Here is a 19,358-nt window from a genome sequence, read left to right on the forward strand (position 1 = left end):
GCTCTTCTATTCAGAAACTTCCCTTGGGCCTTTCAAGAGTTGGGTCATCTTCACGACTAGCTCTGAGACAACATGACTATCAAGTTAATCGCTTGATAAATTTTTTCCCCCTTACTTCAGCAATTGATACCCAACCATCGCGGTGGTGTGACATTCGGCGACTAGGAGCCAGCCGTTAGACCAACATAGGAGCATACCACTATTACTTTTGGGAAACAATAGAAAAGAGAGGGGAGGAAAATAAAACGATGGGGTCTTGCCCTGACTTTTATTTCTGTTACCCATAGAAACGTCTATATGTTGGTCTCTAAGGTCTACAGCCTGCCGCCAATGCACCGACAAAATGAAACACAGCTTCCCGAAATCTCATTAGACATCAAGGGACGTGTAAGGGCATGGAGGCGATGACTGATTCTCATCCATGATGAAGTATTGCTTGCTCTCCCGACCAGTGGCATCTCCGTAGTTCTTCAACTCCGGGCTAATAGGCACTTCGTCATAGTCAGCCAGCAGTCCTCGAACCTTTGAGATAGCCGCTTTCTTCTTCAGATCCGTGGCAAAGAGAATATCAAAGACAAAGTTAGGTTGGAAGACAATGCAAAAGCACGGTGCATATCGTGATCTTCGCTTCTCGTGAGAAGGCGTCATGGCTGCACTGAACACTGGCTCGCCATTAAAGCAAAATTTCCACAGCGGAGTATCAGTGTCCGTCGGGATGTGTGATGGCCATGGCTTTGTGTCAACTTTTCTCAGAGCACGGAGACAGTCCCAGTATTTCTGATGGTATTCTTGAGGCGATAGCTGTGAGTTGATAATGGGGAAAAGAACAACCAGACTTGTGTTGGGGCCCAGCTCCGATTGCGGCGTTGTAAGATATTCCTTGAGTGCAGCGGCCAAGGTGGCGATGTTCTTCTTGTTGTTCATGTCTTCGGAATCAAGGAAGATATATCTGTGCTCCTTGGCCTTGAAGCCCTTGGTAGCATATACACAAGGGAAAGCTACAGGGTCTGTTGAACAGACGGCGGCTTGGAAGGCATCATACGACTGCCTCTGCCATGTCGTAGGGCCAAACGTTTCTTCAACCTCTTTCCTGTACTCGGCAAAAAGGGTTTATTAGTAGAGTGTTCTGAATTTCCTCTACCAGATAAGTCTATATAAGCATGTCGTACCTCTTCAATATCTTTGAACCCTGAGGTCCCTTTTGCTGACCGATGCTCTGGAGCAGATGGGTAACACGCTGGAAGAAACCTTCGTGAGAGAGACTCTTCTGGCTTCCGTTCCGGGAGATGAGAACAAAGATGATATAAAACAGAGCGCAGACGAGGGCGAGAGCAATGGTGGCCATTGTGACGAATGACAGATGCCTGCGTTCTTAGCTGATTTGATACCAAGGGATGTGGGTGCGTTGGATCTTCTCCTTTCTTCCCACAGCTTCAGTCCGGCAACATACATATATATATACCCGCTCAGCCCCTGGCTTGTAAGCCCCTTTACAAGTCTGATTGATGTGCCACCCATCCAACTGACCTTTCGGGAGATACCGGATAAGTCAGGATCCTCCGAATGAGTAAACCGTCCCATTTCGCCATAGACATGTTGTCAACCCTGCACTCACGTACCGTCAATAAGTACATTATAGGGCGATTCGTGGTGGAGGAATAGGCCCAGATGACCAGGTTGAATGTCACTTTTCCGATTTCAATACCTGAGTTAACTCCGTTTCCGCGTACACACCTCCGCTGTGACAGCTTAGTGCAATAGGAGCCATGCGGGGCCCTGATTCCATTTGTTGAATGCATTACATTGCAGCATTGCGTATTGCATGCCAATTAGGCTTTCTCGAAGGACGTTGTTGCCTGCCCAAGGGAGTCCCTGCCAATAAACCAGGTTAAATTTACCATACCCCAAGAGCCTCTTTCATCAGCTCAGCCTTCTGGTGAAAGCTGGTTGAGGTACACGCAAATGTGTCGATCCATTTCGCCTGATCTCCAAACCCCCTTAACTAGTCCACAAAAATAGCGCCAACGCCGCTGATGATGATCGAAGTTCTCCAGACTCCAGACTCCAGACTCCAGACTTCAGACTTCAGGCTCCAGTCTCCAGTTTCCAGTCTCCATACTCACCGCTATAGTGCAAATTCAGTCTTGGTCATTTGCGTTTGTGTCAAATTTTGTACCCATGTATCTTGAAGGATGAGGTTCTCATGCATCCAAATATCTATCAACCCTTGCATCCAGCACGTTCTCTCCAGGGTTTTCTTGACCATGTCCTACCCATAAAAAATGTGTCTATACCAGGGTGTCGACATATTTTGCTGGGACGTTCTAGAAACTCTCAAGGATCGTCTGCAAGCTGAGAAGGATCGCCTAGACTCGACCGAATTAAGGCGGACAGGAACTCGTTCAGAGCGCGAGAGCTTGTCAGGGATGAGCCTAAAAATACTTTTTTAAGGCGGCGACTTAATTTTATGAAGGGCAAAAGGGGACCTCACCATATCATCAATGAACAACTAGCTGAGACAGAGGGTAGATCTAGCTACGGGGATAACAAGCCGACGCAGATCACTTAAGGAAATGGGTTTGAAAAAAAATGCTTGCATGCCCATTGATGTGGCTTTCTGACGACAAAAGAAGAGCGAAAACTTTACCGGCCCGTCCAGTTAGTTACTTCGCTTGACCCTGTTCGTGGATCCTTCAACAAAACTCGGCATGATTACGTCTTTTGCGCCGCATAATATGATAGGCCACTTAGCTATCTTGCGGACCTTTCAGCTTTTGGAATATTCTGCAGCTGTGCAGGTAACTAAAGTTGTATCAGAAATCCTCTCCTACGCCCCATTGATATCCTCAATTAACCGTTTAGTCGGGAGATTATATCCGTTCTTCTCTTGTCTACAAAGAATACAGATGTAGGAGCTCACCTACAACTTCTGCCATTCATCTTTCAAACCTCGTCTTGCGCTTCCAGGCTGCTAGAGAACGCCTGAAAGTGGTCACGTCGAAATGAGCTCTCCCGGCGATACACCCAGCTCCCAGCCGTCAATGACGAAGCTCGAAATTCTTCCTACGATAGGGGAGAATAACCTACAAGCTCTGCTAGAGGAACACGGTCTTGAATATACCCCTGATGGCGAGCATATACGCTGGCTAGCTTCGAATCCGAAGCACCCACGCAATTGGTCCATGTTACGAAAGATCTATGACAGCGGTTTGATCATTATTTTGGATCTTTTCACGTATGACCACTCGACACACACCATTCTTTGCCCTCTCACTATCGTGTTTATTTGAACTGCTTACTGACGGGTATTTTTTTGTCGTGTGTAGAACGGCCGTGAGTACAGCAGGTGTAAGTTGATCCTTAATCACAGCTCCAACATGACGTGATTCTAACAACGATACCCTGCAGAGTGCAGCTGCTGATCACGCACGACATGAGTACGGACTTAGCCGTACCCTAGCGGTCTTCTTGTTCGTTTCTGTGTAAGTAGAGCCCTGTTACTTTCCCCGTTACACTTTATAGCCTTTCACGCTAATTATAGACCTTCTCTCTTGGAAAACTAGGTATCTCTTAGGCCAAGGAGTCGGAGGGATCATATTCCCGCCATACTCGGAGTCTTTTGGACGCAAGAAGCTGTATATCGTCAGCACTGGACTATACAGCCTTTTTTGCGTTGTGGTTGGGCTTGTCCCCTCCGTAGCTGGAGTCATAGTGGGCCGCTTCTTCTCCGGATTCTTATCGGCCATCCCAACCATTGTGGTGGCAGGAAGCATCGAGGATATTTTCAATTCCAAAGACCGCATCTGGCTGATCTTCATGTGGGCAATGGTGGCCAACATGGGGTTGATCCTTGGACCCATCATGAGCATTTATATCATTGATCATTTGGACTGGTAGGTTTGATCAGCCTAGTTATGCGGGTATGACCCTCCTTACTGACTCCTGTTTCGTTCTAGGCGATGGGTCTTTCATGTGTCAGCTATTTTCACTGCCGTGATCACCATTCTTTTGTTTGGGATTCGCGAATCTAGGCCATCACTGCTCCTTTCCCGTGAGGTTGCCAAATTGAAAAAGTCAACCGGTATAACCACGCTCAAGGCTCTAAACCCTGACCATACCCCAGACATGAAGACGTTTGCTCGGATAGCTCTTTTCCGACCCCTCAAATTATTCTTTACAGAGCCGATTGTCTTCATGGTTGCTACGATTAGTGCAGTAGCTTTTGCACTCATCTATCTGTTCACAGAGGCTCTTCCCCCGATATATGAGGACCTTGGATTCTCCAGCGCAAACTCGTCCCTTCCTTTCCTCGCGATTGGCATCGGTTTGATCAGCGGAGTTCTCACCCGTATCTTTGATCATAGAATGATCACAAGATACCAGAGAGAAGGCAAGGTACTGCAGCCAGAACATAAGCTTGTTGGATTCTCCATTGGCGCTCCGGTTCTTGCAGTTGGTCTCTGGTGGTTTGCGTGGACTATTCCGCCGCGTGTTCCTGGAGTCCACTGGGTGGTATCTGCTATATCCCTGGTACTGATCGGCTATGCATTAAATGAGTTCGACGCCGTCTTAGCCGGCTATCTAGCCGACAGCTACCTGAGCTATTCAGCGAGTGGGTTCGCTGCTCTATCTCTTGTGCGTTCCACACTTTCTGCTGTTTTTCCACTATTTGCCGGACGGATGTACGAAGTGCTGGGCGCGAATCTAGCCACTTCTATTCTTGCAGCTTTGGCAACTGTCTTCTGCATCATTCCGCCCTTGTTCACCAGGTATGGACCACGGATCCGAGCACGCAGTAAGTTTGCAAGGTATAGTTTGCAGGTATATCAGGAGAACGGAGTGGACAAGGACGGATACTAGGACAACAACTTGCCGAAGTATTCAAAGCATAAACAGCAGACATAAAATAGAAGAGTGAAGTAGAGTAGATAAGAAATCCGGCTCAGAAGAAGAATTCGAAGAACTTGCCAGGATCTTTTCTCGAGTGGAGAATGACTGCACATTATGCTCCATATTGTCGAGTAGCTTCCTATTATAGGAGACCAAACGGAGTCCAAAGTGATGACCACGTTTAGATTCTTTCTGGCTACCCTGACTCCGAAGACTTGCCGTCCTGCTATAAATGCGGACCTATGGCCCACCCGGAAGCCGCCTGGAGATCCCTTTTCCTAGCTCTAGAGATGCTTGATTGTTCCCCAACCAAGAGCCGAAAGCTTAGCGTGCTGATCACTTGCCAAGCAGGTGTTCCTGGTCGATACACCAGTCATGATGATAAGGGGGGGGCAAAGCTGGCGCAATCATAATTGCATGTCGAGATAACCGACACTGATTGGAATCCCGGGCGGCATCAGCGACCAAAGTCCACCTTGAAGTGTTTCATCTGAACTTCAAGGGTGTCAACTTGGTGGGATTTGGGATCATCTGTAAATCTGTGAACAAGCATCAAATCCTACGCTGTCCACACTCCATCCCTCGTACAGGGTCAGTAAATGTGACGGGATGCGTTGGGTGCCAATTGTGTGTCGAATCTCGCAGTAGTTGCTTGTGCTGAAGTGAAGATGTTTGGTGTAACTAATTTAAGCTTAAACTCTATCACGTGATATAAGATATTTTGGTGTATTAGTCAGCAACAGAACTGCCAGACTGTTCTTACTTTGCTTTGACTGCGCATGGCAAAGCTCCAGCTGGAAGGATACCAGCTAACAAAAGAACAATATTATAAATCATGGATGAGCTCCTTGGACCCCTCCGGGAGGCTCTTGATGGCCCAATTGTGAGCTGTCCTTGAAGTCCGCCATCCTTTAGCTGTTCTTGGTAACTAACGATGTTTGGTAGGACTTCCATGGCCAACGAGTAACGGACCTTTTGTCAACCGCCCTCCTTTCTATATTCGCCGTGAGTTATACCCGAGTGCAGAACGTTTGATATATTAAGATCGAACTGTAAAGTTGGAAATTCTTGCCAGGGCATAGAATAATAACAAGGGGCTTGGTTTCTAGGTCGTCTCATTTCTAATCGGATATGCGTACGAGGACGTCTTCCTAACACTCTGGACGATGACGGCTGGCTCCATATTAACGATGCTGGTCATTGTTCCACCGTGGCCTATGTATAACCAGCATCCTGAGTCATGGCTCGTCACGGGAGCTGGGGGAATCGGCAGAGACGGAATTGTTATAGACAAAGCGGGGAGTTGATGACGATATAATCTTATTCATGCTGTGGATTTTTGTTTGGTTGCGCAATGGTAAAATTCACCCTGGACTAGTTTCTTTTTTTGCCTATCCTGTTGTGGAGAGAGGTACTAGGAAGTCCCCTTCTACCCGGCGGCTTCTATCTAGGAGTAGGCAGCACAGGAGAGAAAGCTTGTAGCTCTTTTCTTGAGAGAATCTGTAAGAATTGCCAGGTCTTGAATTCGAATCCCATAACTTCACAGCCCTTGAACTACATACGCCGGAACCCTGGCCTCGGTTTGAATATCATAAAGCTTTATTTATGTTGAAAAATGACGGGGGCAGCGGAGCGGGTAAGAGAAGAGAAGGTAAGAAACCAAACACGGTAGACAATCTACCGTCCGTATTTCTGGAATTCCCAATCTCTGTTGTCTAGTGGACACACTTGTCTGGTTCTTAGCCATCTCGAGATGCAGTGGAAGTGGAACGCGTGCTGAAAAGGCAAATGTGTTAGCTAATGGAAATTAACGCCGAGACAGAGTATTCTTACATTGCAGATACCCCAGGCAACTGTGCACTCCTCTGTGGTGGATGAGCCCTGGTTGGCCTGGCATTCAATACCTATAGCTTCGTTAGAGAAACTGTCGGATATGAGGGGACATGCATAGCAGCTTTATGGTAACTAACACAGGTCCATGATGTGGTTTCGGCAAATAGCACAGTTATCAACGATAATATCCCACGCCCACAGAGCAACAGCATTCCACTAAAGTATCCCAGTATCAAAATCAGCGGGAGAAGGACTTTCACTCCAGTAGTGACAGACGCGAACGACTCTGACGGAAATTCCATCCGGGACCACGCACCTTTTTGACCTCAAATCTCTTCTTACCCTCTCCAGCTGCATCAGCCTTTGCAATCTTAGCTACAGCTTTCCCCTTGCTGGCATCTCCAGCAGCATCCGTCATTTCAACATCTGCCATGGTTGCGTGCAGGACAAACAATCATCGACTTCGTACAGGTGAAAGAAGGGGTTATCTCGTGTGGTCACTTGAAGTAGACTCCCTATACTCTATGTGCTGGGAGGTTCGACGTTGACGCTAAGATGTAGCGGCTGTTGCCTTCCATCAGTTAACAAGCGCTTATCTAACAGCCAGCAGCGCGATGGGTCGTACCTCTGTGAATGCAGCCGGTGTAGGATATCCCAGTCTTGTTTGCAATGCCACCCAGCTTGAGACACAGCACTCGACGCTGTCACCACCTGGCTTCTCCGTCAACGGCTTCGTCGTCCAGATGTCAGATGGAGGGTAAACACTGCGAGGCAGCCGACCTACCTAACCTATGGACCTTAAACTACCTTGTGCGGGCGGGCGGGAGAAGCAGCGGAGATAAGATTTCCCGCTAAGGTCACATGACCCAAGCTCAGGCCCGCCCCAGACAACCAGCCAGGCGGAGCTTTTTTGCGCAGTTCGCCTTTTTCGACCGTGAACATCGACGAACAAGCAACGACGACAGCCCTGCAGACCTCCACACGCCTCTACAAGACACCAAAACAGCCCCCATCGCGCCTCTTCCTGCCGCCAGCGTGAAACACACAGCGTACTCTGGTCTTGCCGCCCGATAAGTTATGAATATGTTAGGGGGACCGCCCTTGTTTTCGTTTGCGCTTCTCACAGATATAAACAGCCGACACCCCCAGCCATACACTGCGTTTCCGGCAGCCGGCTGAACCCGCTTCCACGCAGCCTTCATACCACCACGGTCGCCATCGTTGTCTTGCTCTTCTACTCAGTGAACACCTTAGCGCAGTAGACCTGTTTTGTTGCGTGCAAGCCTTTTTATTTTTCGCCTCTTCTTGGAGCGTTCTTCCTAGCTCTTGGTTTCGTTTCCTTTTGTTCTTTTCCTTATTATTCTTATATCTACGGCTGCCTATTTATTAAGCCACCTACAACGGTCCGAGGCGACACGAGATGTCAAGTCCGGCTCCTACTACGCCCAAAGCGCCTCGAAATGGCCGGCGTTACCAGAAGCGCACTCCGTCGTCGAAATCCGGTGCTGCTGACCCCTCACGTCAGCCTGATAAGATGAACACCACCCCAGCAGCAAACCGAGACTCGAATGTTGCCAGTGACTCGGGGAACCGTGCGTCTGACAGTGCGATGAAGGCGAAGAATGGCCGGTCAGCAAAGAAAAATAGAGATAATCACAAGAATTCGCCGGCTCCAGCTCGAACTGCGAGCCTTGGTCATGGTCACCGTCATACCTCCTCGCAGTCTTCTATCAAGGATAGCCCTCTATATGCCGGACCAACCTTCCATGCCTCTCCTGCGCCATCGGCGCTCCCAATACCATCGTTTTTTTCAAAGTCAGTGCCGGAAACTGACGGTCGAACTTCTGATGAGCTCCAGGATGAGTCACCAGACACCGACCCGGGAGACAGTACGCCTACAAAGACGAATAATGCCCCCCAGCAACCCCAACAGGAAGCTGGTACAGCTTCCCCTCTCGATTTTCTTTTCAAGGCCGCACGCCAAGCAAGAGCCGCCAACCCTGTGAGCGAGCTTGAGGATTCTGGCCCTTTCAATGGATCTACACCTCCGAGAAGCGAGGTACGCCCACAGCAAGGCGAAAGACAGATCAGTGGTGGTATGTTTCCTTTAGAATTAGAAGGCTCAGATACCCGAATGTCGCCGATTGGCCCCTCATTTGCAACCTCTTTCAAAGATCGGATGAATGCCTTGCGTGCAACTAGCCCAGGGAAACAAGGAGGTCTTCCTGGCACAACACGAGAAAACAACACTACTGATACCAACAAACTCAAAAGCGAAGCTCTCAAAAATTTACTTCTTAACCCTCCACCGCAGCGCGCAGCCTCAGCATCCCCGAGGCTCACGGACCCCTCAAACGGCCCCAGCAACAATGGCAGTAATAATAATAATAACAATTTCAGAATGTCTGGGGACTACTCTATGTACCAACAACCCACTCGTTATGCTTCTGGCCCCGCTTCACCAGTACCTTTTGCCCATTCCGGTAAACCTTTAGGAACCCGCAACGAATTTAGCGGCCCGGAGAGCACGATTCCACAACAATATCTGGCATCCCTGTGTGCCCAAACCCATCGTTCACCCGCACCATCTTCTGGGCTGCGAAGTATGGTGGCTCCAACCAGCCCGGTTACTCCGCCTCGTCAGCAGTCCTTCTCGAGATATGCACAGTTTGGGCTTAGCAGTGCTCCTCCAGCTCATGCAAGCTACAATGGGGCAGCTGGAGGTGCCCTTACTTCTCCGACGCCGAACCGAACAATGCAACCAAACTCTTCCACGCCTCCTGCGAGGAACTGCCCTCCGCCAAAACTGGATTCTGCGGAAACCAAACGAATGGAAGATGACTTACGGCGTATGTTGAACCTTAATGTGAGCGATGGTCAACACCCCGAGAACACAGAGCGGCGTTCCTCCTAGATGATTCACTGGGTTAGGTCAGGCTATCAAATTCTCAGCCGACCATATTTACGAACTCGTCTTTTTTTCCTTTTTGGTTGGCCATTGTTTCCTTTCCTACGTCTTATGCATACCCCAGCTATTGTGCCAGTTGTGAAAGTGGTCATAATCACTTAACTGTCCATCCCATATTGATATGATCTTCCGGTCGAAGCCTGCATTTTTTGTTTTCTTTCCCTTGTTTTCACCATCACTCAATGCCTGATTTCTTCTTCTTCTTCTTTTTTTATGTTCCCTTTCAAAGCCAGACTAGGAGAAGTTTCTCCTCTTTGGCCCTGTTCCTTTTCGACTTTCCAGCGTTCATATCATCTGCGATGTTGACCTGGGCTATGGAAACATGTTTATCACGGTTATGGTTTTCAGTTGGGTTCCCAAGGTCCGGAGTCAACCTCTTGCCTTCGTTTTCTTCTTTATCTGCCAGGCAGCTTTGTCTCCCTTTGCTATTTTCTGATACAGCACAGCACCACTCAGCTCAGCATGGCGTCATACGAGGATGGATGATATCCTGGAGTCTTTTTTTTTTTTTTTTTTTCCTTTCTTTTTCCCTTGTCATCTGCCATCTGCTTTCTTACTGCTTTCCCCGTTTTTACATATTCTTATCATCTTTCAACGTGCACTTTGGCTTGGCTGGTTGTTTGCTCGTTCTATTCGGTTTGACGGTCGGAGAGATATGGTTGTTTCCCACGGCTCTTTGCTCTTTTAAGGGAGTTTATACCTGCCCGGGTCGTCTTTTTTCGCTTTATGTTCTTCGTATGGAAAACCTGGATGAATGATTCGGCTGGCCGCTAGCTACATGTTCATTGTTTATGGTATGCATATGCATGTGCCGGGGGTTGATGGAGTTGTGTTCCCTTGCTCTGATCCTGCTTGCCCCTTGCCCTTCTTCACTGTACCTGACTGTACCCCTGATACCTGCCCTTCCTCCTGCACCCTATCCTTTCCGTCCCCTTTCCCTTTCTTTTTCTTTTATTTTTACCCCCCTACCCATCGTCGCTCGCTTTAACCTTCTTATTTCTCATCTCGGGTTCTTTACTGTTTTTTTTTATATCGATGTCCTCGACGACATCCTCACGCTCGTTTAGATCTCTCTCTCTCTCCTTTTATCATAAACTTGGCGACTCAACTTCCCACTATCACTAGACACTTTTAGTCCATCACTCAATATCACACTCGTTTGTTTGCACATATTTTCAATGCCAGTAAAAGATAGAAAAAGAGAAAGAAAAAAAGAAAAATATTAAAATTAAAATAGAGTAAGAAAAAGGAACCAAAAAAAGGGGCCAATAGAGTGTGGTAACCGCTGCTTGCCGCCCGGGAAGATATCTCTGCTACGACATCGCAGTCCCAGCGCCAGCATCTGCCCTATGAGAGGAGGCCCCGGCACGGCTGGCTTTAAGCACAAGGTTTTCAGGGGGTGGCCACAGTCATTTTAAGCAGCGAAGCATCCTGGAAGCTCCCGCCACAAAGCATCACATCTGTATCAAGCGCTTCAGGAGGCGTCGACGCTGGTAGGCTGAAATAGAGGTAGAAGTGCGTATATGTAGCATTATGTATCAGGCATTCATGCACTTTACTCCGTACAGCCTGCAGGTTCGATCTCTCGACGGGCCTGCATGTCCCCCAGGCATGAAACCAACGCCATGCACCAAAAGAGAGGGCTTCTTGGGTCTCCCTATTATCTTATTCCACGGCGTCAACCAACTAGTTAGTTACTACCCAATTTGCCACCACCCTGTTCTTTCTTGCTCGTGTCTGTCTGTCCGTCCTCTGCAAGCCAAAAAAAGACCATGAGTGGGAAATGTACTCCGTAAATGGGCATGCACAGCTGCGAGGGAGCTGCGAGCGCAAGCAATGCCCGGGGGGCCGTCGGCAGTCAGGAATGTAACCGCCCACCACAGTCGATCGATCTCCCTACGAAGCACTTCTCCATCTTCGTCTTCTCTCCATAGCCTCCATCTCTCTCTCTCTCTCTCTAGAAGCAGAAGATAAAAAGCAGACAGAAGAAGCAGACAGAAGAGAGAGAGTAAAAAATAAGAAATAAAAAAAAAAAAAGCCCCCTTGATATATGTCGATATATCGATACAGGGTGCTGGTAATACGAATACCGCGGGCCATGGGCGCCAAGGCGTGGCCAGCAGGGCTCCACTGCGTTTCATGTCACTCGCTGTGGCTTGAGCGTGGCTTGGGCGCCGCTGATTGGCTGCTGTTTATTTCATGCACGAGCCACGTTCCAGGCCGTTACGGACATGCCGTAATCTTTCGGCGTCCTCCTTCTGGAGCGAACAAAAAGTCGACTTTCTCTTCTTCTTCCCGCTTCTCCCTCCCTCGCCCTCCCCGATCCAACAACCTCCTCGCTGCCCATCGTCGCCCGCCCTCCCGTCCTCCTCCAGCTCGCCGGCGACAGCTCCTCGTCTCTCTGCCCCTCTCGCTGCCGGACGGCTGCTGCTGAGCTTCGTCTCTCACGCGTTCGACTCGCTTTTTCCCTGGGCTAGCTTGCGTGCGGTTGGCCTGCCGCGCTGGCGTGCTCCCTCCGTCCGTCTCCCACCCAGTGCAGACGCCCAAGTAGCCACCGGCGGCTTGTACCAGTCTCTCAGCATCCTCGGTTAGAGGAGACACCGCTCTGTGGACCGATATAGAGATACAAATAATACACAGAACCTGCATTGCACCGCCTACGACGTCGTCTGTCCAAGTCCCGAGACTAGCTTGAGCCAGGAAAAAGGAACCCCCTAAGCTGCAAGTACCGAGGACCGTCGTTCACATCTCCCCTAATCTCACGATTCAAGCTTTGACGAATCGGTTTTTCTATTTTCTATCTTTTGTTTAAATTTTTTTTTTTTCTTGCCGCCTGCAGATATATATCATGGCAGCATCGTAAGTCGAGACATCCAGTGCTGCCTTGATGACCGCTGCTGGAATCATAATTGCTAACACGCTCCGGGGAAAAAATTGTAGATTCTCTTCAACATGGCGCTCCTTCTGGCATACCATGACCTCCAACGACCGTCATGCTTCTCACGATTCTCCTTACAGGACCGGCCAGCATGTTCCTCTCAGCCAGAGCCGTGATGCCCCTCTCACCTCAGTAGCAACCAGCGCTATTGAGTCGCGGCCGGACCTCACCAACTCTTTCGATGAGCCGCCGTCCCTTAGTCGGTCCTCGACCTCGCAAAACACAATTACTTCCCCCACACGACCGTATTCCCCCGGGATGAGGTCATTATCTTCCCAAAAACTCGACCAGAGCTCGGTAGATGGCGGCGAGATACAGATGCAGAGCTTTCATGATGGTGCTCCTCCTCCGCCTCCTGTCTCACATTCCTGGAAGAAGATCGATCGGTGGGTCGAGAAGAATTACGAGGAACTCTTTGACCAGCTTTGCGAAGGATGTACGCAGAATGACGTCAATGAACTCGAACACGAGCTGGATTGCAGCCTACCGCTCGAGGTGCGCGAGTCGTTGCAGGTTCACGACGGTCAGGAGCGTGGCGGTCTACCAACTGGTATCATTTTTGGATGCATGCTCCTCGACTGTGAAGAAATTGTCCAGGAGTGGAAGAACTGGAGAACCGTCAATGAAGAATTCCTCTCTGGCTCAACTGTCTCTCACCCTCAACCCCCATTGAGAGCTTACGGCGGCGCAGCTGCATCATCCTCGTCTGCACCACCACCGCCCCCCGCATCCCAGCAAAATGCATCAAACCCCTTGTGGAGACAGGAACTGCTTGACAGACAGGACTCCCAGCCTCCTCGAGCCATACAAAAGGCCTATGCTCACCCAGCTTGGATCCCTCTTGCCAGAGACTGGGGCGGTAACAACATTGCCATTGACCTTGCACCGGGACCAGCTGGAAAATGGGGACAAGTCATTATCTTCGGCCGCGACTACGACTGCAAGTACGTCATTGCCAGATCCTGGGCATCATTCCTCGCAACTGTAGCAGACGACCTTCATTCACCGCACGTCTACGTTGACGAGGAAGGCGGTGAATTGAAATTGAAGCCCTTCAGACAGCACGAACCTCCATACCTTGAGATCCTCCGCTGGAGAACCGACCAGAAGTACGGCAGACGGCAGCCCAAACGTCGATCCAACGGACTCGGAGTGAATACCAACATCAACGGCAAAACCACCAGGGATTCTCCGTACGGCAGCCCAACTCCCAGTGAAGACAGAGGCAGATCACCCCACCGATTCCCATCCCGAGGACCTACCGGAAGCCCTGCGGGAGCAATGGGTGTTTCGAGCCCACTTGCTCGCGTGACTGAAGAAACGTCTTCCCCCGTGAACAACAACAATATTACCAAGAACGAGCTAGACTTGAAGATTCAAAGCAAACTACGAAAATCAGACGACTTGGTGGATCTCTCCTCTCCCGTCTTGCAGAAGCCAACTGAGCCCTTCCCGGCTCCCGAGACAAAAACAGAAACATCCTCTGAACAAGCAACAAATGGTGAAGCCAAAGAGAACAGCCCACCCACCAACGATAAAGCAACTCCCTCTAAAGGCCTAGACGCAGATGCATTAGACGACATGAAGACTGTTGAAATTTAAAGACCTCCCCACATCCCCTTTCATGATAAACAGGAAACGGCCGGCTTTGTTCTTCTTCTTTTTGCTTCTCTCCCTCGCTTCCAGTCAGTCAACCCATGCCATTGTTTAATATGTAACCTTTGCTTGTCATTGCAGCGTCTAAATCACCTCTCTCGGCTTTTGCAGGTTTTTTCCACCCCCCAATCGAATTCCACTTGTTACAACGGAGGCACCCATAGGCTGGGTCTTTTTCTTCTTCTTTTTCATCTCATTCTCGCCATTCCCTAGTTTATGTGGTCTCCACCGTTACTTTTCCCTCCTTCGCCCAAACAGTTTAGAATTATTCCTTTCTCTTTCAATGTATTGTCAGCCAATTTTTTCACTTAGCCTTCGACTTTCCATGCTATGCTGTATTCATGGCCTAATGATTTTTTTCTTGATGGGTTAATCTACCTCTCCTTGACATCCTCTCCTATCCATCATGTACCGGTATCCTCCATACTAGGACAGATCGACGAATACTTCTATTCTTCCCATGTCCGCCGGCTCCAAAGGAAAACGTCTGATAAATTTGTCTTCTTCCATGCCCTGCCCCCTATCCCTGTATAATGAATGCCCTACTGCCTATTGAGTTTGGCCGTCCGGATTTTGAACCATTGGCAGATACTGGGCTTGCGTTCCACGTCTTTTTCTCGCAACGGTGGTGTTCTGTTACTTAATATAGCCTGTCATAGGTTTGACACCCCGTCTGTCATACGAAACAATATCAAAAGGCTAAAAGGTTTTACATATTATACCCATTTGAGTTATATTGGAGTATCTTCTTTCAATAAACCTTGTCAGGTAGTATGAGTCTATGATATGTGCAACATCCAGATATTTTGCATAGCCTGGCAGCTCACCTTAAAACGTGTATTGAGAGCGCAGCTCTTACCATTCAATGGGCTTGCTATAGCTGGATATACAGCTGGTGCAACCAAGATTAAATGGCAGTGAGGATATTCGCTCACTCCAGCTTCAATAGGCGTAAAGATAGGGTTGTTTTCACAAGTCCCAAATAAGACCAGTCATTCGAGCATCCAAACCAAGGTCTCGAGCCGGTCCATCCAGTCATTACCTATCTATCAATCAATCCCAATCATCCTCATCATCCTCACCCCCTCGTCTCCTCATCGTCTTTCCCGTCCGTATAGTTTTCCTTTTGCCCGTTCTCTCATTATCTTCATCATCATCCCTATCATCATCGTCGTAATCGTCGGCATTATCCCCATACAACACCGCATTCTTCAGCAACCCCGTCTGAACAAGTCTATATTCCAACATACTTGTCTTGAAATCTTCACCGGTGGTCTTTTCTGAGCCTTTCTTGCCCATTAAAGCATTCATATCAATCAGCCCTTCAAAGCCCGTTATTCTCTCCACAATAGCTCCATCGATAAATCCAAGCACACATGGAAGAACTCGTATTTTCAACTTCTCAACGATAAACGGTACGTTCCGCACATCGACTCGAGCGAAGCGTGCGTCATCTTTTCCCCGCTTATTATGAGCTTCTGAGAGGGTTGTAAGGTGTTTATCCATTATGCTGCAACGGGCGAAGTCAGGGTGGAAGAAGTGAATCACGCAGCGGTGTATTTGCGTGGAGAAATCTAGGAGTGATTGGTCGTTTGGGAGTGTGGGATAGAGAGAGTTATTGAGCATGGTCGTTACAACTGCATCTGTTCCTGTAGATAGCGAAGTTGCTTCTGACTTTTCGGCATCGTGTGTAGTATTATTGGATTGTTGGGTGTTGGATTTCGTGTCTGAGAGTTCGGACTGCAGCTGTTTTATGCGATTGGCGCGGTATTTGGGGTCATCTTCCTCGGCCTCCAGGGCAGCGAGGAGATCTTCTTCGTCCTCCTCTTCTTCATCCCTTTTCTGGCGTTGTTCGTCGGCCATGTTTGTTGTATATCTTGAATCAATGGCGGTTGAAGTTGAAGTTGAGAAGACTTTGGTGAAGCGGGTTCAAATTTGGGGATCCAACCAATGGTGGTGGGATTAATGTGAAAATCCACCCCGCGAAAATCATCCACTTTATCAATATTCGCTTTCGTCAAATCTCAACGGTACCTTCATGGCTGAATAGTCGCTTCCAGTACAATATCTCTGTAATCAAAGAGATCACAGTCGATTTTACGTTGTTTCCCTGAAACATGATCTGCGGGGTATTCCGAGATGATCATCACATTGATCTGAGGGGCTCGTTTTCAAAAGGGCCTCAAACAGCCTATTAATAAATTGATCGGAGTTAGAGACACTGGCACCCTTGAAAAAAATCCTTGAATAGATCCATCTCAGGATGCTCATATAGGATTTTGATCGACGACCCGCAATTAGTTAAATAGTAGTTTATATCAACGTCTGTAGCGGCTATTGTTCAATATAATGCCCTGCTTATTCGATGAGCATGGGAGATAACACACTTGAAGCCTACAAACAGCCAGGGCGTATTGATGATCACTTTGCAAAATGTCGAGTAGGAAATATATATATTTAATATAGGCAAAGGTCGTAATGGTCATTGAACTATGTACACCCAATCGGTCACATATAACCAATATGGATCATCTATCCCTGAATCACAGCCTTGAGCATGGCAACGGTACCAGCAAGGGTTTCTTCACCGCTTGGAATGATCTGGTCGGCGGGGAGAACGAATCCGCGGGCGCCAGTGTCACGGAGCTCAGCGGTCAAAGACAACTTCACCTTGAGAACTTCGAGAGCATAGTCAACGCTGTCTCCGTTAACTTGGTAGATGGTGTTGCAGATGGGCCCGGTCTTGTATGGAGTTCCATGCACCGCCTTCAATGCCTGGGCAAAAATCCTGGAAAGTTCCTGGTGTCGAGCATCGGTTGGTGGGCGAGCAGTGCAAGAGTATCCATATGCTATGAGTAATTATCAGTTGATCGTGGCTCTTTGATAGTCCTTAATGATTATAGTGCAGCATGGACTTACGTGACATGAAGAGCTGGCCGTACGAGTGCCAGTCAACGAACATGGCGATGCCCTTGTTAGCCGCAATCTTCTTCATGTTGGCGATGTGAACCTTGATCTCTGTTCCATCACCAGGTTGAGCACCTGCCAAGACGATGAGTTAGTATGAAACTTTAGACAGAACAGGCAATAGTTAGGGCGTGGTACCTCTGTAAGTATCGGAGCAAGGGTTGGAAGAAGATCCAGGCCCAACCCACTGGTATGGGTAATTGCGGTTGAGATCACGTCCAGGGCATCTAGCATTGGGGTTTGGCTGACGGTTCTTGCGCCACAAGCGGTTGCTAGTTTGAGTGAAGGCAAACCCTGGTTAAATTTCATTAGCAAGGGTTATTTTGTGAGGAATGCACCATATTTGAGGAAGGGCATACCATCTGGGTTAACAATTGGGAAGATCCAGATATCGAAATTGTCGACAATGGAGGTAATGTCAGCGTTCTTGTTGTATTGGGAGAGGAAAGACCAAGCCATGTATTCGGTGACCTGTTATGGAATTGTGAGCCAAAGGACATTATTAGGAATATATTAGATTATCCGGGTTCAATTACCATGGTAGTGATCCATTCGCGAGCATGAATGGTTCCATGGAAAATAATAGCGGGCTTGGAGTTCTTTCCGCCGCTCCCCCAAATGTGAAGGGCTGGAATGGTGCGGCCCTCGTGACTCTTTCCGGCATCAACGTACTCAGAACGAGTGCGGAAAAGACCCTGAAGATCTTGCAGGTAGGAAAGATGATCCTGGTAGCTATGGTACGACTTGAACCAGTTGATGTCAGGAGCATAGCCAGCTAATTTATGCACATGTCAGATCTACGAGTTTGAGATATAAATGCAATCAGATAAGATCAATATGAACTTACCGCTGTATGCCTCGAAGGAAGTCTCGTTTCTAATAGACAATCCGAGATCCTCATGCATCATCTCGATGTTCATTCCAGAAATACGCTCCATGAAGGAGGAGATCTGGCTTGGTGGAACCACGATATCCGCATTCTGACCCTCTGACTTGGGGTATTTCCAGGTGTCAAGGTTCAGGTCGGTAATGATCCTCTGCACCTCTTTGACATTGTCCTTCTGGGTAGGGACACGGATGACCTTGTATCCAGAATAATCAAAGGGGGCAACTACAGCAGCAGTGACCACATTGGCTGCAAGCAGCGCAAGAGACAAAACTGAGCGCATCTTGGAAGATTTCCACCGCAAAATGAGGGATCAGCCTGTTACCAAAGCAAACTGGGTTGAAGATCTCGGGAGATTGACATCCTCTGGGCCATCCTTATATATCCCGGTGTTTTATCTTGTTTCTTTTTACTTCATCAAAGCATCAGGAGATTTCCGAAGATAACCCACTCCCGCAATTTATTTAGTATACTGCGCCGGCTTTCTTGTTCCTCTGAGTATACCGAGAAAGTATAAATACCAAGTGCCTGATGGGGCTGCGTTGGGTTGCATTGTTAGGGGTCCTGTGCAGAAACTGGGGTAAAATGTGGACAAGAGGCAAGTTCGAGAGGGCATGCAAGTCTTGGTGCAGTATCATTTGCGGGGTATGGATAGCCATCTTTATAGCAAAAGCTATCTTTATTGGCCATTCACATAGGTCACCGTCCTCGTCATCATTTCAGGAATATTCATATGGCTAGCAAGGGCAAGTGGCGGTAAATTTGGATACCTTGTCCAGGAGTATATTTAAAGAACTGAGAATGAACTAGGGTTGCTATGTCTTGGAAGCAATTGGTCGTTTGACACGGCTCAAGCGAGTTCCCCATGACGATGGTGCGGCTACCAGGGGGCCAGGAGTAATCACAGTTCAGAGTTGTAAACTAGTTGGTCAGTGAAACTATTTGAGTTAGTCCGGCAGCCTGATCTTAGTGGCCGATCCTGTAATATCCTTCTAGCAAAAATAGTTGATGCGAACCACGGCGAAGAATGTTCCGTCTGTCTTGGAAGCGAAAGGAATGCAGTTCGTCTGGAAGGCTCTCAACCGTCAACCCCCTGTTTGATCCATGGATTGATTGATATCAGGTGACGTGCGGACAGACTGGGCACGTGATGATTACGTAACTAGTTAATCAGCATCATGATCGATGATTAAGACTTTCGGCTCCAAGAATTTCAGAGC

At 48.4% G+C, this 19,358-nt stretch overlaps 8 protein-coding genes across 8 annotated transcripts; 3 read left to right on the forward strand and 5 right to left on the reverse strand.

Annotated features, from left to right (window-relative positions):
* Positions 1 to 369: 369 nt before the first annotated feature.
* ARB_07020 (uncharacterized protein) lies at positions 370 to 1,345 on the reverse strand (the record flags this gene model as incomplete). The annotated part of the gene is made up of 2 exons (XM_003014412.1): positions 370 to 1,090; positions 1,170 to 1,345. 2 exons carry the CDS (start codon positions 1,343 to 1,345, stop codon positions 370 to 372), a joined length of 897 nt encoding a protein of 298 aa, XP_003014458.1.
* A 1,657-nt stretch (positions 1,346 to 3,002) lies between these two features.
* On the forward strand, positions 3,003 to 4,860 carry ARB_07021 (uncharacterized protein; the record flags this gene model as incomplete). Its single annotated transcript, XM_003014413.1, has 4 exons — positions 3,003 to 3,235; positions 3,327 to 3,348; positions 3,523 to 3,893; positions 4,032 to 4,860. The coding sequence occupies 4 exons, from the start codon at positions 3,003 to 3,005 to the stop codon at positions 4,858 to 4,860; spliced, it is 1,455 nt and encodes a 484-aa protein (XP_003014459.1).
* Positions 4,861 to 6,855: 1,995 nt separating this feature from the next.
* Positions 6,856 to 7,156, reverse strand: ARB_07022 (uncharacterized protein; the record flags this gene model as incomplete). Its single annotated transcript, XM_003014414.1, has 2 exons — positions 6,856 to 6,939; positions 7,040 to 7,156. The coding sequence occupies 2 exons, from the start codon at positions 7,154 to 7,156 to the stop codon at positions 6,856 to 6,858; spliced, it is 201 nt and encodes a 66-aa protein (XP_003014460.1).
* A 1,101-nt stretch (positions 7,157 to 8,257) lies between these two features.
* ARB_07023 (uncharacterized protein) lies at positions 8,258 to 9,637 on the forward strand (the record flags this gene model as incomplete). The annotated part of the gene is made up of 1 exon (XM_003014415.1): positions 8,258 to 9,637. The coding sequence occupies one exon, from the start codon at positions 8,258 to 8,260 to the stop codon at positions 9,635 to 9,637; it is 1,380 nt and encodes a 459-aa protein (XP_003014461.1).
* Positions 9,638 to 12,665: 3,028 nt separating this feature from the next.
* On the forward strand, positions 12,666 to 14,231 carry ARB_07024 (uncharacterized protein; the record flags this gene model as incomplete). The annotated part of the gene is made up of 1 exon (XM_003014416.1): positions 12,666 to 14,231. The coding sequence occupies one exon, from the start codon at positions 12,666 to 12,668 to the stop codon at positions 14,229 to 14,231; it is 1,566 nt and encodes a 521-aa protein (XP_003014462.1).
* A 1,107-nt stretch (positions 14,232 to 15,338) lies between these two features.
* On the reverse strand, positions 15,339 to 16,148 carry ARB_07025 (NTP binding protein, putative; the record flags this gene model as incomplete). The annotated part of the gene is made up of 1 exon (XM_003014417.1): positions 15,339 to 16,148. One exon carries the CDS (start codon positions 16,146 to 16,148, stop codon positions 15,339 to 15,341), a length of 810 nt encoding a protein of 269 aa, XP_003014463.1.
* Positions 16,149 to 16,817: 669 nt separating this feature from the next.
* Positions 16,818 to 17,280, reverse strand: ARB_07026 (uncharacterized protein; the record flags this gene model as incomplete). The annotated part of the gene is made up of 2 exons (XM_003014418.1): positions 16,818 to 17,134; positions 17,205 to 17,280. The coding sequence occupies 2 exons, from the start codon at positions 17,278 to 17,280 to the stop codon at positions 16,818 to 16,820; spliced, it is 393 nt and encodes a 130-aa protein (XP_003014464.1).
* A 290-nt stretch (positions 17,281 to 17,570) lies between these two features.
* Positions 17,571 to 18,421, reverse strand: ARB_07027 (uncharacterized protein; the record flags this gene model as incomplete). The annotated part of the gene is made up of 3 exons (XM_003014419.1): positions 17,571 to 17,723; positions 17,789 to 18,027; positions 18,100 to 18,421. 3 exons carry the CDS (start codon positions 18,419 to 18,421, stop codon positions 17,571 to 17,573), a joined length of 714 nt encoding a protein of 237 aa, XP_003014465.1.
* Positions 18,422 to 19,358: the final 937 nt, after the last annotated feature.

This window comes from Trichophyton benhamiae, assembly GCF_000151125.1.
Source record: "Trichophyton benhamiae CBS 112371 chromosome Unknown Abenha-G-c-176a04.f1, whole genome shotgun sequence".
In the NCBI taxonomy this organism is placed as follows: domain Eukaryota; kingdom Fungi; phylum Ascomycota; class Eurotiomycetes; order Onygenales; family Arthrodermataceae; genus Trichophyton; species Trichophyton benhamiae.